Raw genomic sequence first — 16583 nt, forward strand, 5'->3', positions numbered from 1 at the left:
TGGGGCATTGGATTAGTAGTGGACCGAAACAAGGCCAGGTTCCAAAGGGGTCGCAAGGTGTGACTGACGTGTTAATCAGGACACTCTGATCCGCCAACGGCGCTTGCCGGGGAGTGAAGCCAACGACGGCAGCCGCCAATGCTCAATACTAGATTAAGACATCGTGAACCTCGAATGATAGTTCCAATCTACACGTTGAGTCCTCATGCTCCGTTAAGGTTCCCTTCAGATATGTGCGGTTTCCCAGCTCCTAGAGAAGCCTTATCGTCAAGCGAGCTGCTAGCCATGCGTAAATCATTCCCGCTGAATACAGGAAGGTTCATGGTACTTAACTTTAAACAAACGTCGAGCTTAGTCCTGGCGAAGCATGGCAACTCGCACCCAATATTGAATCCCCATCGCCACGACCCCGCAGTCTTGCCAATCCATAAACCAGATACTTCTGAGGCGGAAAGAACCCCCCCGGCTAGGGTCATTCTACGAAGTAGTGAAGATGCCGGGCGTGAGGGATGACGTCGACGGACGTCGTCATTCTGCTGGACGTCCAGCTTTCACCATCTCAAGCTCTTGAAGGTACATAAATACTTAGACCGGCACCCGGCAGTAGTAATACAGAGTATTCGACCGTTGAAGGAGCCATTGGTGAAATTGTCTGAAATCTAAAGGCACAATCCGCAATTCTGTCCTCAATATCATCGCTCTTTCTATTTTTCCCAGTTATCACTACATTTAAGCTTTCCTCGTGGCGCTTTCTCAAATGCTCATTTGAATTGATACTCTTCGTCTCCATCTTAACCCCTGTTAGCTTTATTTAGCATTCTGATCCACGCCTGGCATCAATTGATCTAATCGGATCACACTTGCCAGGCTCTCACTGCACGAGTGTGAGTGTATAAAGTACAGTACATCAATAGCATTACCATTACATACCAGTGGCCCCCCCTGCTGTTTCCATCGGACGAGAATTCTCTCGTGCCTTCCCGCCTTCACCTTGTCCACATTCAATCCTTCCCTTCCTCCATTGTTCCTAGATTAATACCCCTCGACCCTCGACCCATGCTCATACCCATACCCATGCCCCTCCTTCGTGCCCATTTGATCTTACCATTCTCGAAGGACGAAGCGAAGCTTCTCGACTCCCCCACATCGATCAATCCATCGATTAATTGATTTATTGGGGGTTCAGAATTAACACCCGACCACTCCACATATTGGCGACGACCAGCACGAATCGCTTTGTGGTCCTTCCGTTTCAAGGAGCTATCAACTCACCTCTCACCTCACCTCACCTCACCTTACCTCTTTTTTTTCGCCCACATCCGCCCTACCTCGCTCGTTGAGGTTGTTGAGGCACCATAGTTTCGGCCATGGTGCTCATGAGCGTATAGATATTTTTTCCTTGAAACATATTACTTCCTACCATATATTTACAAGAGGGTAACAGATATTTGACCTGCAGCTCCGTCCTCCAGAATTAGCCGTAGCTTGAGTGTCGACGATGTCCAACGGCCAACCTCCTCCAACTCAAGACGACTTCTACTATGGCTTCGATGAGCTGGGTCTCGGTGTCTTCCCTGACCTGGCGGCTGCTACGGTATGGTTTTTAAGCCTCGGGTTCGGCCTCACTCTCAGTCGTTGGAAGGGTAAGAGTTTCTTGGTACTAACGTGATGTCTTGTTAAGCTGCCTGCAGACGGCACCGACGACGTAGACATGATGGCATTCTTCAATCCGTTCTTCGGCGCGCCACTCGACCCTATGTCCATGCCCATGACCTTCTCCGCCGGCCCCGGTCCCAACGCTCTCCTGAGCCCTTTTCCAACGGTACCCGTTCCAGGCTTTGCACCGCCAGCCGCCCATGTTCCTCTAGCCCCGCCGTCTGACCAAGCGCACTTGGCCCATCGAGCATTACCCCAGGAGGTCCCTAACACTGCCGGCACCGCGCCCTTCGGTTCCTTTCTCCCAGACCCGGGCAACGCCCCTCCAGATCCCGCAACGGCACCACCCTTACCAGCACAGCTCATGCCGGCGCCAGCAGGAGCCTCCAGCAGCGGTACTAGCGCAGCGACGGACTTTACGAAGAGAAGAAACTGGCCGGCGAAGCTTCTTGATGAGATGAAGGATCTACTCCAGATACTCGACGGGGACGGCCGCATCAAATACGTCTCCTCCAATGTGACGCAACTGCTGGGCTACCAACCGGAGGAACTCAGGGAACATTTCCTCAAAGACTTTGTTCACCCTGACGATGTGGGTCTCGTGATGGCCGAGATGAACGAATCCATCGCATCTGGCGAGTCAATGAGGGTCTTTTATAGGTTTAGAAGAAAGGATGGTAGCTACGCCATTTTTGAAGCGGTCGGTCACTCCCATATTGCGACGCCAGGCTTTGCTCCGAACCCACTCAACAGGTCGCCGTTCTGTCAGGCCGTTTTCGTCATGTCACGCCCATACCCGACTAAAAACGCTGGTCTTCTAGACAGTTTCTTGGAGCACAAGATTGAAAACGACCGACTCCGGCGTCGCATAGCGGAGCTACGGGCGGATGAAGAGGCCGAAGAAGCAGAGGCGCAACGACAATGGAAACAGCGCCGCAACAGCAGCAGGTCGGAACTATCAAGATCCGAGGAGATGAGGACTATGGCCTCATCATCGACGAGTGGGACAGCCCACTCTAACACGCAAGGTAACACGCAAGGTGGGGGATATGGCGGGCTGATGCCGCCGCCGGATAGGCCGTCTAGAAGCGGAGCTCTGACGAGAGAGAATCTAGAAGGTGCTGCAGGAGGCCGACCCGATTCGCTAAGGGACAAAATGGCTAGGTATGAGGGAGGGTCTCGCGCCGAAACGATCGAAATGCTCACGGGGCTGAAATATGTCGACGGAGAGCGCAGCCGCAGCCAGACGACTGGCCGGTCAAGTCCGCAGCTGATTACGGGAGATGCGGGAATCGCAATTCTCGTTGGCCGCGAGCCACGTTCCAGCGATAAGAAAAAGAAAAAGAAGCAAAAACTGGTTGAAGACTACGTCTGTACTGATTGCGGTTAGTACCCTCCAGGCCTTGGATAACAGGTGATGACTAACCTTGGAGCCCTAGGAACCCTCAACTCTCCAGAATGGAGAAAGGGACCCAGCGGTCCGAAGACCCTTTGCAATGCATGCGGATTGCGCTGGGCCAAGAAGGAGAAGAAGAGGCAGCTTAGTCTGACGGGCGCCTCTAACGCACCACCTCAGTCCAGTAGCGACCATGCCATGACCGGGTAGTCGGAAACGATGACCCATCAGAGATTCCTTGACATCATGCTTCCCCATACCTACTCGGTATACAGACGCGAAGTCAAGCACAGGATTTCTCCCCCTGCAAATTTGTTAATGCAGTACGGCTCACTTTCGTCCGACACACATTGCGATTATTTTTCTCTCTCACCCCATTTTGGGTGCTGATATGCCTAACGATGCGACGAATCCGTTGATGAACCCTTTTACACGCACATATAGAGACGGCCGGACACAGCATTTGACTTCACTTCGATGTACTATGCAACGGTTAATATTGGCGATTTTTCTGGATATTGGTTGTCCTTTCTCTTTTCGTTCTACCTCCCTTGCAAAACTCTCTAATGCTGTACCAGCGGCCTAGCTCCGGCGCATTGGAGTTTCCTCGGAGACTCTAGAATGCTGTAGGGATATCTATGCCAGATGATACTTTTCCCCGACTTTCATAACTCATTCTATGCGATCTACGTTTGCTTTGTCTGCTTTTGTTCGTGGGTAATAGAGGAATAAGGTACAGAAAGGTGACGACGGCGCTTGTGTCTGGTAAACGGCGAATATGTTTGTATAATGACGAATGACGGAACGATGGGGCATGACAAGACGTCTCTCTTCTTTTCTCTCGTGTCATTTTCCCCGGCATCCCCCGACAGGGATTGTCACTGATTTATTTCTTTTATTTTTATTCCCGTCGGATTAGGTGAATCGGGAAACATGGGGAAAGTATGCCGGGGTCCTCGTGTTCACACATCTGGAACCGTGGGACGGCGTTGATATCTTTCGGGGGTCGCCGGGCGAATACGGAATACGATATCATTGGCTCGCAAGATTCTTGATTGGAGAAACTGCAGCTATTCTAGAGAACCTCCATGGTAAACGCTCAACAGTAAAGCTTGAGACACAATCGTGACTACACATTTGAGGAGAGGAACAACATTCCTTGGAACACCTAGTATGCTGCTAGTTACCGCTCCCTCCCAAAGTAGTGGATCCTGCACCATCCTCACAATTTCCCAATTCCTCGGCTTGGTGCCTCAAATCTAAAAATTTCTGGGGGATGAGGCGTGCAATAATACTAAATACCAATGGGCACCAGTGTTGGAGGCTCAGTCCCTTACATTGATCATTGATCCTTTTTATTTTTTGTTAATTTTTTTTTGTATAATGGGTTTTCACCATTCTATGTCATCTTATAAGCCTAAATATATATTTTCTTTAGAAGCGAATAGTAATGTAAAATAATAAATAGTTAACATCAGCTCTTCAACATGGCTTGAAAACCCGGTCGCGGGGTTTGCATCCGGGACTCCGTATAGATCCGGCTCGGCGGGTGTGGTTTACCGAGCTGCACACATCATCGGCGAAAAACTTCGGCCGCCGAAGAGAACCGCGGCACACCCGGTAAACTTCATATTTGATGAAAGGAGCAACGATGTCGTCTCGGAACTTGGATGTGTTCAAGGGTTCCACGCCAGTTTGGTTCTTTTTCTTTTTCACCCCGCTTGGAGAGGTTTAAAAGGGGCAGGCTTACATTAAGGTGAAGGCTATTTATGGGGACCTACACGGCGACATCCTTAGCTCGTTGTATAGATGTTGGCATACTACGCCGTATTCTGGATCTAGCGTGTTATACTGTCGAGCTAACAAGCCATGCCGGCGATCATGCTTTCGCGGGACCCTCCTTTAGAGATACGATTCTGTTTAATACGACTTGATTACTGTTACTATCGCGATCCATGATCTGTTGTGTGTTATCAATTCAGTCAGTGGGGAAACATTCAAGATCAATGAAGAAATGGACGTGGGAACGCATGTACTCACGAAGTAACCAACCCGTATGGCCTGAAACCTTACACCCTTTTCGCTCGGTGTTTCCGGCCACGGAGCCCTTCAGCGCATTTCGTCAAACCCTGATTCAACCAGGGCAGAGGGGTAGGTCTTCAGGCTATCAGGGTTGATATCCCATCCCCCATAACGCCGCCCTCGGCGGCTTTGGGGTTATCCGAGTTGAAGAGCCGGTCATGGATCCGAACGTTAATCACACGCGATCCGGTAGGGACCCATTGAATAAAAGCTTTGGGTTTCTTCTTGGTCTTGCCGAACGAAGCCCGAATCTCCGTGATGGGTCCAGACTCAGGGTCCTTAGAGAAGGAAGTCGCTAGAATAGGGCGCGGGACTTGGAATAGGCCGATCACTGCGCCGGGCGCAAGTCTAAAGTAATCCTTGCTTGCAACTTCTCGGAAGTCTGAACGATCAATGTAAATTGCCTTCGTGATAGACAGCCTGTGGCTGCCTATGAACGGATCCTTAGGCAGGAATGGAACATCCAGCTCTTTGATTCCCAGAGTCTCCCAGTCTTCAAGTACGACAGGAATAGGATCTAGAATAAGCATAAGACGTGGCACAGTTGTTTCAAGGTAACGACGAACCGCTTGTTCAAACCGCTCTATAGGAATGACTGTCTTTGCGGTTGTCACATCAAGCTCGTTGATAAATGAGAGGATTGCGCCTGGCGGCACTCCTTGGCGGCGAAGAGCTGGAAGGGTATAGAGCCGTGGATCCGACTAGTCCTCAACGACGTCTGCAGCCGCCATCTCTTACTCATGACAGCCCCAGCAATATTTAGACGTCCTAAGGCATGTCAGTGAAGGCTCGAGTGGGAATTCGTCAAATATTAGCAGCATTAGAACTCACCATGCTCGCGCTGCATAGGCTCGTACACGCCGAGCGAATGATTGAGCCATCCATAACTTTCCCGGGAAAGGATAAGCTCCGTTGTGCAGAGGCTATGCGTAATCCCCCCAAAACTGTCGCAAAGACAGTGGGCAAAGTCATAAGTAGGATAGATTTCCACTTATCCTTTGTCCGGTAGTGAGACTATGGCTCCTCGGGTATGCGGTAGGCAGGGAGATCCCACCTCTGGGGATTGCCGCTGGTGATGTCCTGCTTCATGCGCAGGAAGGCGGTCCGAGGTGCGTATTTCCCGTCGCGCATGTCGCGGAATTTCCTCAAGTTGGTCTCGGGCTCCTGTTCCGCATGCTCACAGCGATACCGCGGTCCCTCTTTGCCATTCTCAACACCCCGCTGGCGCTTTGTTTCCGCGGCCGGGCAGTGGCACACGTATGCTTTCCGAAGCTTGATCAGCTTTTCGGCCATGTCGTACAACTTCTGGAAGTTATCGCTTGAATACGTGATGGCATCGGGCTTAAAACCTGCTTCAGGTGAGCATCAAGGTTAATGTGCGAACATGACTGGAAAGAATGCAAACCCAACCATCGGATTGCCTCCTCTATAGAGAGGAAGTATTCCTCGTCCTCGGCGGAAGGGTTTGTGTCATCGAATCTTGATGTCCATCAGCCTCTGCATATCATTGTAAAAGAGAGCTTGAGGTATCAATTTGCTTATACCTGAAGAACTATTGCTGGCCGTTAGTCGTTCCGCCTAAGCATTGCTTCTAGATATGGAAGTATATGTATAGTAAAATAAATATTAAAAAAAGAAGAAAAAAAAATTAAAACAAAAGAGTGTAGTTCTTACTGTCTTCCCGACCTGAAACCGAGCAAACCCAAAATTAATTGCGATAGCTTTGGCGTGCCCAAGATGAAGATGTCCATTTGGTTCTGGCGGGAATCTCGTCACAACATCTTTCGCGAACCTCTCTTTGTAGATGTCGGCGAGAAAACCCTTCTTGAACATAGCATCTGGGTCGATACCCTCCAGCTTGGCCTGACCGATCGGCAGCTTTCCACTAATACCGGGTTTAGCACCATTGACAACCAGGGTGGACGCTAGTTCTACCGTTTGCTTCGCACGTTTGCCAGCGGACGTGACCTTCTTTGCTCGTTTCTGAAGGCCTTTCTTCAATTCACTCTTGGATACCACCTCCCCGGTCCCCTCGTCAAGCTGAAGGTTAGCGGCACCTCCCGGCGCATTTTCCGGGAAAGTGTCCGCGATCGAACTCTTAACGCTAGACGATTTGAGATTGATTGATATGACTGCAAGTATTGTTAGACTAACCTCGACGCTAGTCTTCAAAGGAGGTCCACTCAAGTGGAGGGTGAGTCGAATGGTGGGGGGACTTTGGGGGGGCATCTGGGCTCTGTCCCGCAGCCCAATACAAAGGTGTAGGTGGCGTACCTGTGGCGTTTTAGTAGCCTGCCAGCTGAAGCGATGTAGATTACCAATGATCCTGCCCCTCCTGCCAGGGCCTCTGAATATTTTATGATCACTGAATCCAGTTAATTTTCCAAGTCCTAATTATAACTACTTTTTACTATTTTATAATGAATTAAATGTTGAATGATTATGCGGCTCATTGACTAGTTAATATCAGCTGAAATCATCAATCGTTTCTAGGCTCTAAAGTGAGGTGGGTATGTAATCTACTTGCAAGTGTAGGCGGGGTTATGGGTGGCACTGCCGCGTTGTCGGAGCGTCTTGAGTGGTCGCATTTGGTGGGTCGATGCTTGTTTTGGGCATGTCCAGCTGAAGTCGATGTGGTCTGAGCTCCGGAGATCATTGTTCGTCCTCAATATTCAATTCCTTCCCTCAATGTGCAGTACCCCGTGCGATTACGTACAGAAAGTAATATGATGCATGAACTGGGCTTGGAAATAGGAAAGAGCGCTTGCTTGCAGTCGGTTTGGGAAACCAGAAACGGGCGGAGCTATACAAGGTAGCTGCGTAGACTCGAGGAAGAATCAGTACTTTGTACACCTCGTACCTGTAATTACCTCAGGCTGTCCTGTCTGTCTCAGAGCGAGGGGCGAACTACCCCTCCCAGTCGCTAGTCCTGCCCTCCATCTAACCTTGCCCGCGTCAGAGCTAAGCAAACATGCTTGGATACATGCGCGAAGTGACATCAATGGTGTGGAGCGCGGGAGGGAAAGCGTGAGGGGATGAATGGATGCCTCCCAAAGACTTAAGACTTGTACCTCGTGGACATTCCTTCTTTATGCATATCAACCTGATCCGGCTGCAGTTTCTCTTCCTCCCCAACTTCTCCTCTCTCTAGATAATCAGACCAATTCGCATCCTTTCCTGTTCCTATCATAGTTCTCCACGGGCTCCGATCCGAAATTCAAGTGCGAAATAGAACTTGATCAAAGAACCAGACGAACCAACTTGTATAACGAAGAGCCTCCTCGACCATCAAGATGGATAAGATCATCGGCGCTCTTACCCAGGATAATGACGATAACCGTTAGTTACTGATGCCCAGCCACTCCGCCGGTGCCTCTCTTCTGCGTTCCCAGTCCCCTCTACCCGTCGTGGTCTGCTTTAAGTCTTGGGCGCGTGGAGAAAATAGTATGGACTGTGGGGAATGGATGCTAACGCTGTGATACTTCCGCAGGCCCCAATGCTTCTTCCCTTGGCTCTGGTAACAGTAAGTTCTGTCTGGTGAATGAATATTCTCTTCCCTCGCGCCAACCATACCCAACTTATATCCCCTCTCCCTCCACAGTAGCTTGCCTCAGCTAACAACCCATTGTGTCAGAGGGTCCCGGTGGCGCACTAGGACCCCTCGCCGGAAACATCCTCGGCCTCCTCGACAACGACGACGACAAGCAGCGCGCCGCCGAAGAAGCCTCTCGCCGCGCCGGTGACTCTGGCAACAGCGACCTGTTCAAGACCATTCTCGGCTCTCTGAGCTCTGACAAGGACAAGGTTGCGAGGGAAGATATCGACGAGGAGGGTGAGCGATTAAGCGATTACCCTTGCAGTATTGACTCAACACTAGTCGAAAGACTTGGAGGCGTGCCCATCAAAGATATGAGCTAACACCACAGTATGCAAAGACGCCGTTAAGACGCATAAGAAGTTCTTTGGCAACGAGGGCGACAACGAGCAAGCGGACTCCCGTAGTCTCGGCTCAGCTGCCGCCATGCAGGCCCTCAAGCTCTTCTCAAGCGGAAACGAACCCCAGAAGTCTTCCTCGGAGAGCGCCTTCTTGGCTCTCGCCATGTCCGAGGCTAGCAAGGTACGATTTCATTTTTGTTCCCTCTTCTTTGTGGGAGGATTTTGAAATCTCGGGCAAAAAGCTAACTTCGAGAACCACACTCAGCTCTTTGACCAGCAGGCATCCCAGGGCAAGGTTGCCTCTGGTGCCTCGAAAGAGTCCGCCGTCCAGCAGGCTGGTGAGATGGCGCTCAAGATGTACCTGAAGAGCCAGGTCTCGGGAGGTAGCGGGGCTAGCAGCGGCGGAAGCAGTGGTGGTGCTGGCGATCTCATGAACCTTGCCTCGAAGTTCCTCAAGTAAAAGGTACGATTGATGTAAGCATGTGTGTATGGTATTGTGATGGGAAATAGAAATTGAATGAATGAATCACGCACTATAAAACTCAGATTAATAGAAGCAGTGAAAAACACGTCCATTACAACACAGACTGTGTGTGGGACGAATGCTGCACACAGAACAGCCTATCCACAATATATAACAATACCTTTCTCTCAATCGGATTGATCCTTCTTCTCACCCTTGGCAACCTCCAAAACATCGAGCCAACCCCGCGGCCTCCTCCTACCGCCCTCCACAACCTCGTCAAGATACTTCTCTGCCTCACCAGCCCATGCAAGCAACTGCTCTTCGCTGCCCCACTCACCCAACGCCATCAAATTCACCGGAATCTTCCCAGTCCCCTGCTTCGGCTCAACATAACCAACCGGCACCGTAACAGCAGGCGTACCCGTCACGTTCGCCAGGAACACATACATCATATGCTTCAGAGTCATATTAGCATCCGAGAAGCCATGCGCCTCATTAGCTGGATCCTTGGGCCACCCAGCGACGGGGGTAGTAGGCGTAACGATGAGCAGGCCCGGATACTTCGCAAACAAGAAGGCGAGGTGCTGCATGAGGAGCTCCCTCAGCTCGTTGAACTTGATGTAATCCGTGGCGGGCGTCTGGCTGCCCACGCCGACGAGCACGCGGGTCTGGGGCTGGAGCATGGCGTGTGCGGCGGATACGGTCGGGGCGCGGGCGTAGTGCGCTGCTGTGCCGTCGGTGAGGCAGATGGCGCCGTGGGCGAGGCGGGTTTCGCGGAGGAAAGGGAGGGTGATGTCGACGACTTCGTAGCCTAGTTTCTTTTCGTAGTACTCGATGGCGGCGTTGCAGTGCTCTAGGACTTCGGCGTCGGCTTTGTCGAACCACGCGCGGTAGATGCCGATGGTCTTCTTGGCTGACGGCGAGGGCGGGGTCGAGGGTGCGAAGCGGCCTTGCGTGTTGCAGGATGGGTTGGGTTGGGCGATGGTGCGGTAGGCGGCGGTGAGGTCGGCGATGGTGGAGGCCATGGGACACATTACGCACATACTGTGGGCCATTAGGCCTGTTCGGTGGTGGGAAACTTTGAGCCCGTATTGGCCTGTGAAGGAGGGCGGGACGCGGCAGCTGCCGCCGGCGTCGGTGCCGATTGCGATGGGGACAACGCCAGCGGATAGGGCGGAGGCGGCACCGGAGGAGGAGCCGCCTGGGTAGTAGGTTGTGTTCATCCAATTAGTGGGGGTACCCCAGGCAGACTTCGTGCAGAAGGGTAATTAACTGTTAGCTTTTGTCTCTTCTTGGGTGATCGAAGTGGGGGGGAGACCATACGTTACAGCCGCTAACATCGACACCAAGCTCATGCATAGCCAACTTTCCCACCATCACAGCACCAGCCTCCAGCATCTTCTGCACCGGCCAAGCCGTCTTCGTGCTCGGTTTAAAAAACGGATTATTCGCATCATACTTCATCCCAATATGCGACACATACCCCTCAACGTCCACGTCATCCTTGACACCGAACGGCACGCCATCGAGGAGCCCCAGCTCGCGACCCTCGGCGTACCTCTCAGTCGAGGCCCGCGCGGCGGCGAGCGTGCGCTCCTCCTGACCGTAGCTGTCGACCCAGGCGTTGGCGTACTTGCTTTGCGGGCTGCCACCTCGCTTGATGCGCTCGAGGAGAGCCTCGGCGACTTGGAGGGGCGTGACGGTCTTGGCTTTGTAGGCGGCGTGGTAGTCTGCGGCTGAGTGGTATCGGCCTACGAGGTCTGCGGCCCTGGGGGTGTGGATGTGGGGTGGGAAGGGGATGAGGGAGGTGTTGGCGTTGTCGCCGTTGCCGAGGGGGATGACGCAGGGCTGGAGAGGAAGCAAGGGGGTTTCACGTTAGCTAGGTAAGGAATGGGAGATAGGACGAGGTCAAATGACGGATTGTGAGAAATGAATTTAAAAAAAAAAAAAAATAATAAAATAAAAATAAAAGGTTAAGGTGTGTGTGGGTTGGTGAGACGAACATGAAGACGAGCTGGGATCTTGCTCTCGAGCTCAGGCATCTGCCTCACGGTGCCGAACTTGGCATTGTTCCAGAGTGTACGTTGGAGGTAGCCAAGATTGGAGACGCTAGGAAATGTATCAATTCATGTTAGCCTTTTCTGATTTCCTTCTTCCTGAGAGGTCAATGCAAGAACGTACAGGGAAGCGCCAATGACGAGGGACCAGCCTCTCATGACGGGGTTGCTGTCCTCCCGGCCAGTGCCATCCTCAATGGAAGCTCCGGATTGGGTCCAGTCAACGGGGTCTGGGTAGAAAGCGAAGCTCTGGGGGGCAGTCATGATTACTTCGTCGGTCGTCAAACGCGCCAGGAACGTTTCTAGGGGTACGGTAAATCAAACGAGCAACAAGACAAGTGTAAGTTGGAGATGGAGGTGAGATGAGAATGAATGGGAAAGTGTGCCTCGGTTTGGCGGAGCTTGTGTTGCTAAACCTGGTGTCAGCTCAGCATGTGGATGTGGACAGCAGCAGCTAACGGGGGCTGAGTAGACAGCAAAATGGACAGGGAATATGTCCTCGATGAAAATCTACTAGAGAAAAATCCCGGTAAAAAATATAGTTATTTTAAAATACAATAAAAATAAAAATCAAATCGTAATCGTTTGTTGAATGGAAGCTATGTTGCATATATAATCCATGCCCCGGCCGAGTGAACCGATGCAGTCTTGGCCGCCGTCGCCACTCGGAGAAATGATGAGAAAATAGGAAAAGAAATGGAACTACATCAGTATGTACTTCCCTTCAATTGAGCTCTATTACTTGCTCGCATGCATTTCCTTCGCGGCAGCTAATAAAGGTAAAATCCTCGCTCGGGAAAGCTGAAACGACTACGGATCCAGGTAAAACGGGATAAACTCCGTCATCGTGGCGGATCTTGACCGAGAAGGGAAAACATAGGATGAATACAAAGTAGAGCCAATGTGGACAATCGCCAAGGCTTGGGTTGGGTGATTTAACAGCTCGTTAATACTCGAGATCCTGCATCATTTCTCAGCCACGTAAGCTTTTGTCGCCGTTCGGGTCCCAGGGCCCGATAGACGAGCGCCAAGAACTCGGTACTATATTGAGTTGGAGAATTGAAGAGAACTTGGAGAAATTGTAATCAGCCTGTCCGGGAGACCGCTGGAAATGAGAGATAAGCTTGTGTCAACGAAGTCGGGATAGGAACACGGCACTGATAGCGAACCGATGAGCTGATGAGTCCAGACGTCTGAATGAGAAGAGAACTATAGCATTCGTATTGAAGGAAGAGTAACGCTTGATGCTCGAGTGGCTCTATTATGTCAATCAACTCCCAAGTCCGCTCAGTCGGATTGCCTCCTCGACTCGGACTGCCTTCTAATGATGAAGCGCTCTCCAACCTCATAAGAATCAACCGGTGCGCCTTGCCACGCCATGCCAGAAAATAAAAAAGCCCCCATCTATGCCCTACTCAGAAACCCAAACGGCCACCATGCCCCTTCCTCATCCACGTCCCCGTACTCGACATCTTCCTCATCATCCTCATCCGGCCCTTTCTCCCTATACAGCACCTCGCAGACACCACCAAGCGGCACATCCATCACACCATCCGTACCCTCCCCCCAGACCTCCCTATAGTCCAAAACCCGCTTCCCTGCACCGCCCGGCCCTTTCCTCTTGACAACCTTGGACCTCGTTAGCCTGCTCCCGTCCCTCATCCTCCCCTTCGCATCAATAACGGCCACCTTAGCAACATCGTCCACAACCGTCTCGACCGCCCCCATCGGCGCCGTCAAATACCCAATATTATACGACGCGAGCGCCACGAACAGATACACCAGTGCCATGACCAGGAACGCAGGCACCGCGAGCGACCACCACCTATTGGGATAGTAGTAGATCCCCAGCGCGTGAAGGAACGGGGACGGCAGGTACGACCAGAGGATGTACACGAGGAACGTAGCGCTCGAGAACAGGTAGAGGACGAAGCCGTAGTATTCGTACGTAGGAACCTTAGGCGACGCCCGAACCACGCGCGACGCCACCTCGAGCTCGTCGTCCGAGAGGTCCGGGGTCGTGGGGCGCGACGGGATGAGGAGCGACGTTATCGATGGTGAGGGCGGGAGGGGTGTTCCCGGCCTTCCATAAAAGGGCGGCGCGAAGTAGTTGGGAGGGTGGATGGACGGATGCGGTTGAGGTGCGTCTTCAACGGATTCGGTCGATTTGGATGTGGTGGACGACTCGGCGTCGGAGCTGGCGAGCTCCAGATCGCCTTCTTCTTCGATCGTGACCGGCATGTTCGCGCATCGTCTGTTTTTCGGTTCCCTTGTGAAATTATATACAGGGAATAAATGAATGTTCTCGTGGTGTACCACAGCGCTTCATAGCGTGGGTGAAGAGTAGGGAAGTTGTTGATGATGGCCTTGTGGTTGAGGGTTCCAACTATTCAGGAAGAGGGAAATGAAGCGCGTTACATAAGCAATCGACGACAACCTATCAATCATCGTCCCCATTAGCATCTGAAGTCTTCTTAACTGCCCTGCTATGAATACTATGAATACCATGACTACAGAAGCGTGCGTGTTCGTGGTGTATTATCGAACTTGGGAATAGCAAGGGTGGCTACATTTCTATTTTGCCTCCGCTTCCAATTGCGACTCGGCTGGATCCTCGCCTGCCAGTTGTAGGATCGAGCCATTTCCTTAACAAGCCTTTTGGCGGCGGCTCCGTCGCGGATCTCAGCAAGCTAATTTTCGACACTTACAATTCGTGACAGCTACGCAAAAGCTCTCTTAATGAATGATATCTGACACAGTAGTAGCCTATGACTCAAACTCAATCTGCCCCCTTATCCACGATGGGTGCAAGGAGCGTCTGAAGTAGCTACAGGGACATAATGTTAGTACCCAGTCTGCTTATTTGAAGAGATGAACAATCCGTCTCAAACTTACCCATTCTTCCAGATGTCGGTTGTTATCCCGTAAAGCTCGCCATCTATCATCCAGTTTCTCTGAAATTGGTTCTTAGCCGCCCTTTCTCTTACTAGCAATCGTTCGAACGATCGATGATAGTCACTTACCCGCCGTAACGTGAATAACATCATTCAAGCGCGTGTCGTCACTCAGGGCTTTCAGAAAATCCTTGGCTTTTCTGTCATTCCCGATTTGACTGACCAAGAAGCGGACACCTTCACATGGTTAGCATAGGATAATTGGTGAAGGTATTGTTTCTTACATGTCCTCGGATACTCCTCTTCACTCCCCTCCAACCTGTTTCCACACTCGTAGATTGCGTCCATAGTCGTATAGAGCGTCTCCACGTTCTGCTTCATCCCACCGAAAGCTTTGGGGTTCTCCGGATGGCCATCGGTGATGATGCATATGAGGAGTGGCCTAACCAACCCTTGCTTATTATCAAGTTTGTCGTAAACAAGAGGCTTCAGGATTTTCTCTTTAAGACCAGTGCCAATCTGTGTATAGCTACCCTTCGTGATCTTGAGGGCTTCCATGCGTTCCCGGATACCTTGTGCATCCAATTTGCTGAGGTTTTCCCCGCCAGCGTTAATAAAGCGCAACTCCACGCCCTCGCCCTTCGGGACCAGGCGGGTGGTGATGCGCGCAATCCGCTCCACGAGGGCGGCTTGCGCCTGCGCTCGGCCGTCTTCGAGCATTGAGCCACTGTCATCTAAAATAAAACTCATAAATGAGCCCCGGTGTGCTCGTTATACGCAGGAGTCTTCGGGACACTCGGAACTCACCGCAATAGATGACAGGTTGAAACATGCTGACGCGGATGAGAGTCTTGACATTCTCCGGTTTACTCAACGGGTCCATGGGATCGCTGAGCAGGTCGGTTGCTTTCTCTGCCACGGTTTGCAGGAACTGTTTGTTCTCTCCAGAGAAAAAGGTATCGAGACCGGTTTTGGTTACGAAGGTGCTGATTGACGCCTTGAATTCGGCTGGTGTCCTCGGTTCTTTGTCCCAGATTTTCTGCAAAGAACCGGAAGGAAAACCCCGTGTTAGTCCAACTACGACTAGAATTTGAGGAGTTGATAGATGGACTTCGTTTACTTGCCTTCTCTAGATTATCATCCCTCTCCCCATCGATCCCATGCATCCTCTTGACAACCTCATTCATCTCCTTCGTCACGCCCCTCACGATCTTATTAACCGTCTCATTATTAACCCACGCGAGGATAATGCCAATCAGGCCCACAATAGTTCTAATCACCTCCCCCAAGTCAATCCTACTCTTATTCGGATACAGTGCCGCATTCACCGCGGGACTATTCAACCTCCTCGCGATATCCTCCACCGTCTCACCCTTCTTATTCACAGCGTCCAACGAAGCTCCCGCCTCCACTAGCAACCGGATGACATCCGGGTCACGAGTCTCGTTCAGGACGAGCATCAAGGGTGTCTCGCCACGGACGGCGTCGCATGTGGAATCGACGTCGGCACCGTTCTCGAGTAAGAGACTGACGATCTGTGCGCGATTCTTTCTAGCCGTGGAGGCAGCCCATGACAGGGGCGTCTGGCCATCTATGGACGGCGTGTTAGGGTCGGCTTTGCCCACTTCGAGGAGACGCCTGACGGTGGTAGCTTGGCTTGAGAAGACGGCGGCGATGAGAGGGGTGATGCCCTTATCGGGGTGCTGGGCATTGATGTCAGTGGAGGCGAGATAGCCCTTGAGCTGAGTGGCGGTTAGAGTGCCGTTGAAACAGTCCTCGAAGAGACCCATCTTGGATTGGCCTTTCGGGGGTAGGTTTGAGAGCGGTTTGCAGAGATGAATCAGGCTTCCAGATGATGTCGAAGAGATGATAGGGTGGCACACCGAGGACATGGTGGATGCCCAAGTGTACCTGGAGATTGGAGTCGTTGAAATAGGATACTAACTCACTCACTCGGCTTTCATTGACCCCACACCACCTCATGTCATCCCCCAGCCTTGCCGCACGAAAGTTGGGGAAATAGGGAGGAGCAAATAGATATGACCGAAAGCTGCATCAATGCCTGACTGCAGATATCTACAAGGGTGTCCTGCAGT

The 16583-nt window shown here is 51.7% G+C and overlaps 5 protein-coding genes and 1 pseudogene across 5 annotated transcripts; 2 read left to right on the forward strand and 4 right to left on the reverse strand.

The window, feature by feature from the left end:
• Positions 1 to 1498: 1498 nt before the first annotated feature.
• SAPIO_CDS1381 (WC-2 protein) lies at positions 1499 to 3262 on the forward strand (the record flags this gene model as incomplete). The annotated part of the gene is made up of 3 exons (XM_016784666.1): positions 1499 to 1594; positions 1682 to 3041; positions 3096 to 3262. The coding sequence occupies 3 exons, from the start codon at positions 1499 to 1501 to the stop codon at positions 3260 to 3262; spliced, it is 1623 nt and encodes a 540-aa protein (XP_016645782.1).
• A 1949-nt stretch (positions 3263 to 5211) lies between these two features.
• On the reverse strand, positions 5212 to 7363 carry SAPIO_CDS1382 (uncharacterized protein; the record flags this gene model as incomplete). The annotated part of the gene is made up of 7 exons (XM_016784667.1): positions 5212 to 5651; positions 5873 to 5902; positions 5966 to 6078; positions 6150 to 6483; positions 6540 to 6613; positions 6927 to 7231; positions 7289 to 7363. 7 exons carry the CDS (start codon positions 7361 to 7363, stop codon positions 5212 to 5214), a joined length of 1371 nt encoding a protein of 456 aa, XP_016645783.1.
• Positions 7364 to 8427: 1064 nt separating this feature from the next.
• SAPIO_CDS1383 (uncharacterized protein) lies at positions 8428 to 9530 on the forward strand (the record flags this gene model as incomplete). Its single annotated transcript, XM_016784668.1, has 5 exons — positions 8428 to 8473; positions 8625 to 8657; positions 8769 to 8966; positions 9070 to 9251; positions 9336 to 9530. The coding sequence occupies 5 exons, from the start codon at positions 8428 to 8430 to the stop codon at positions 9528 to 9530; spliced, it is 654 nt and encodes a 217-aa protein (XP_016645784.1).
• Positions 9531 to 9721: 191 nt separating this feature from the next.
• On the reverse strand, positions 9722 to 11857 carry SAPIO_CDS1384 (Uncharacterized protein; the record flags this gene model as incomplete). Its single annotated transcript, XM_016784669.1, has 4 exons — positions 9722 to 10786; positions 10860 to 11384; positions 11540 to 11645; positions 11718 to 11857. The coding sequence occupies 4 exons, from the start codon at positions 11855 to 11857 to the stop codon at positions 9722 to 9724; spliced, it is 1836 nt and encodes a 611-aa protein (XP_016645785.1).
• Positions 11858 to 12997: 1140 nt separating this feature from the next.
• Positions 12998 to 13834, reverse strand: SAPIO_CDS1385 (annotated as a pseudogene; the record flags this gene model as incomplete).
• Positions 13835 to 14359: 525 nt separating this feature from the next.
• On the reverse strand, positions 14360 to 16277 carry SAPIO_CDS1386 (uncharacterized protein; the record flags this gene model as incomplete). Its single annotated transcript, XM_016784670.1, has 6 exons — positions 14360 to 14420; positions 14489 to 14531; positions 14617 to 14724; positions 14772 to 15221; positions 15295 to 15495; positions 15608 to 16277. 6 exons carry the CDS (start codon positions 16275 to 16277, stop codon positions 14360 to 14362), a joined length of 1533 nt encoding a protein of 510 aa, XP_016645786.1.
• Positions 16278 to 16583: the final 306 nt, after the last annotated feature.

Source organism: Scedosporium apiospermum (assembly GCF_000732125.1).
Source record: "Scedosporium apiospermum strain IHEM 14462 chromosome Unknown SEQ_SAPIO_0055, whole genome shotgun sequence".
Taxonomy (NCBI): domain Eukaryota; kingdom Fungi; phylum Ascomycota; class Sordariomycetes; order Microascales; family Microascaceae; genus Scedosporium; species Scedosporium apiospermum.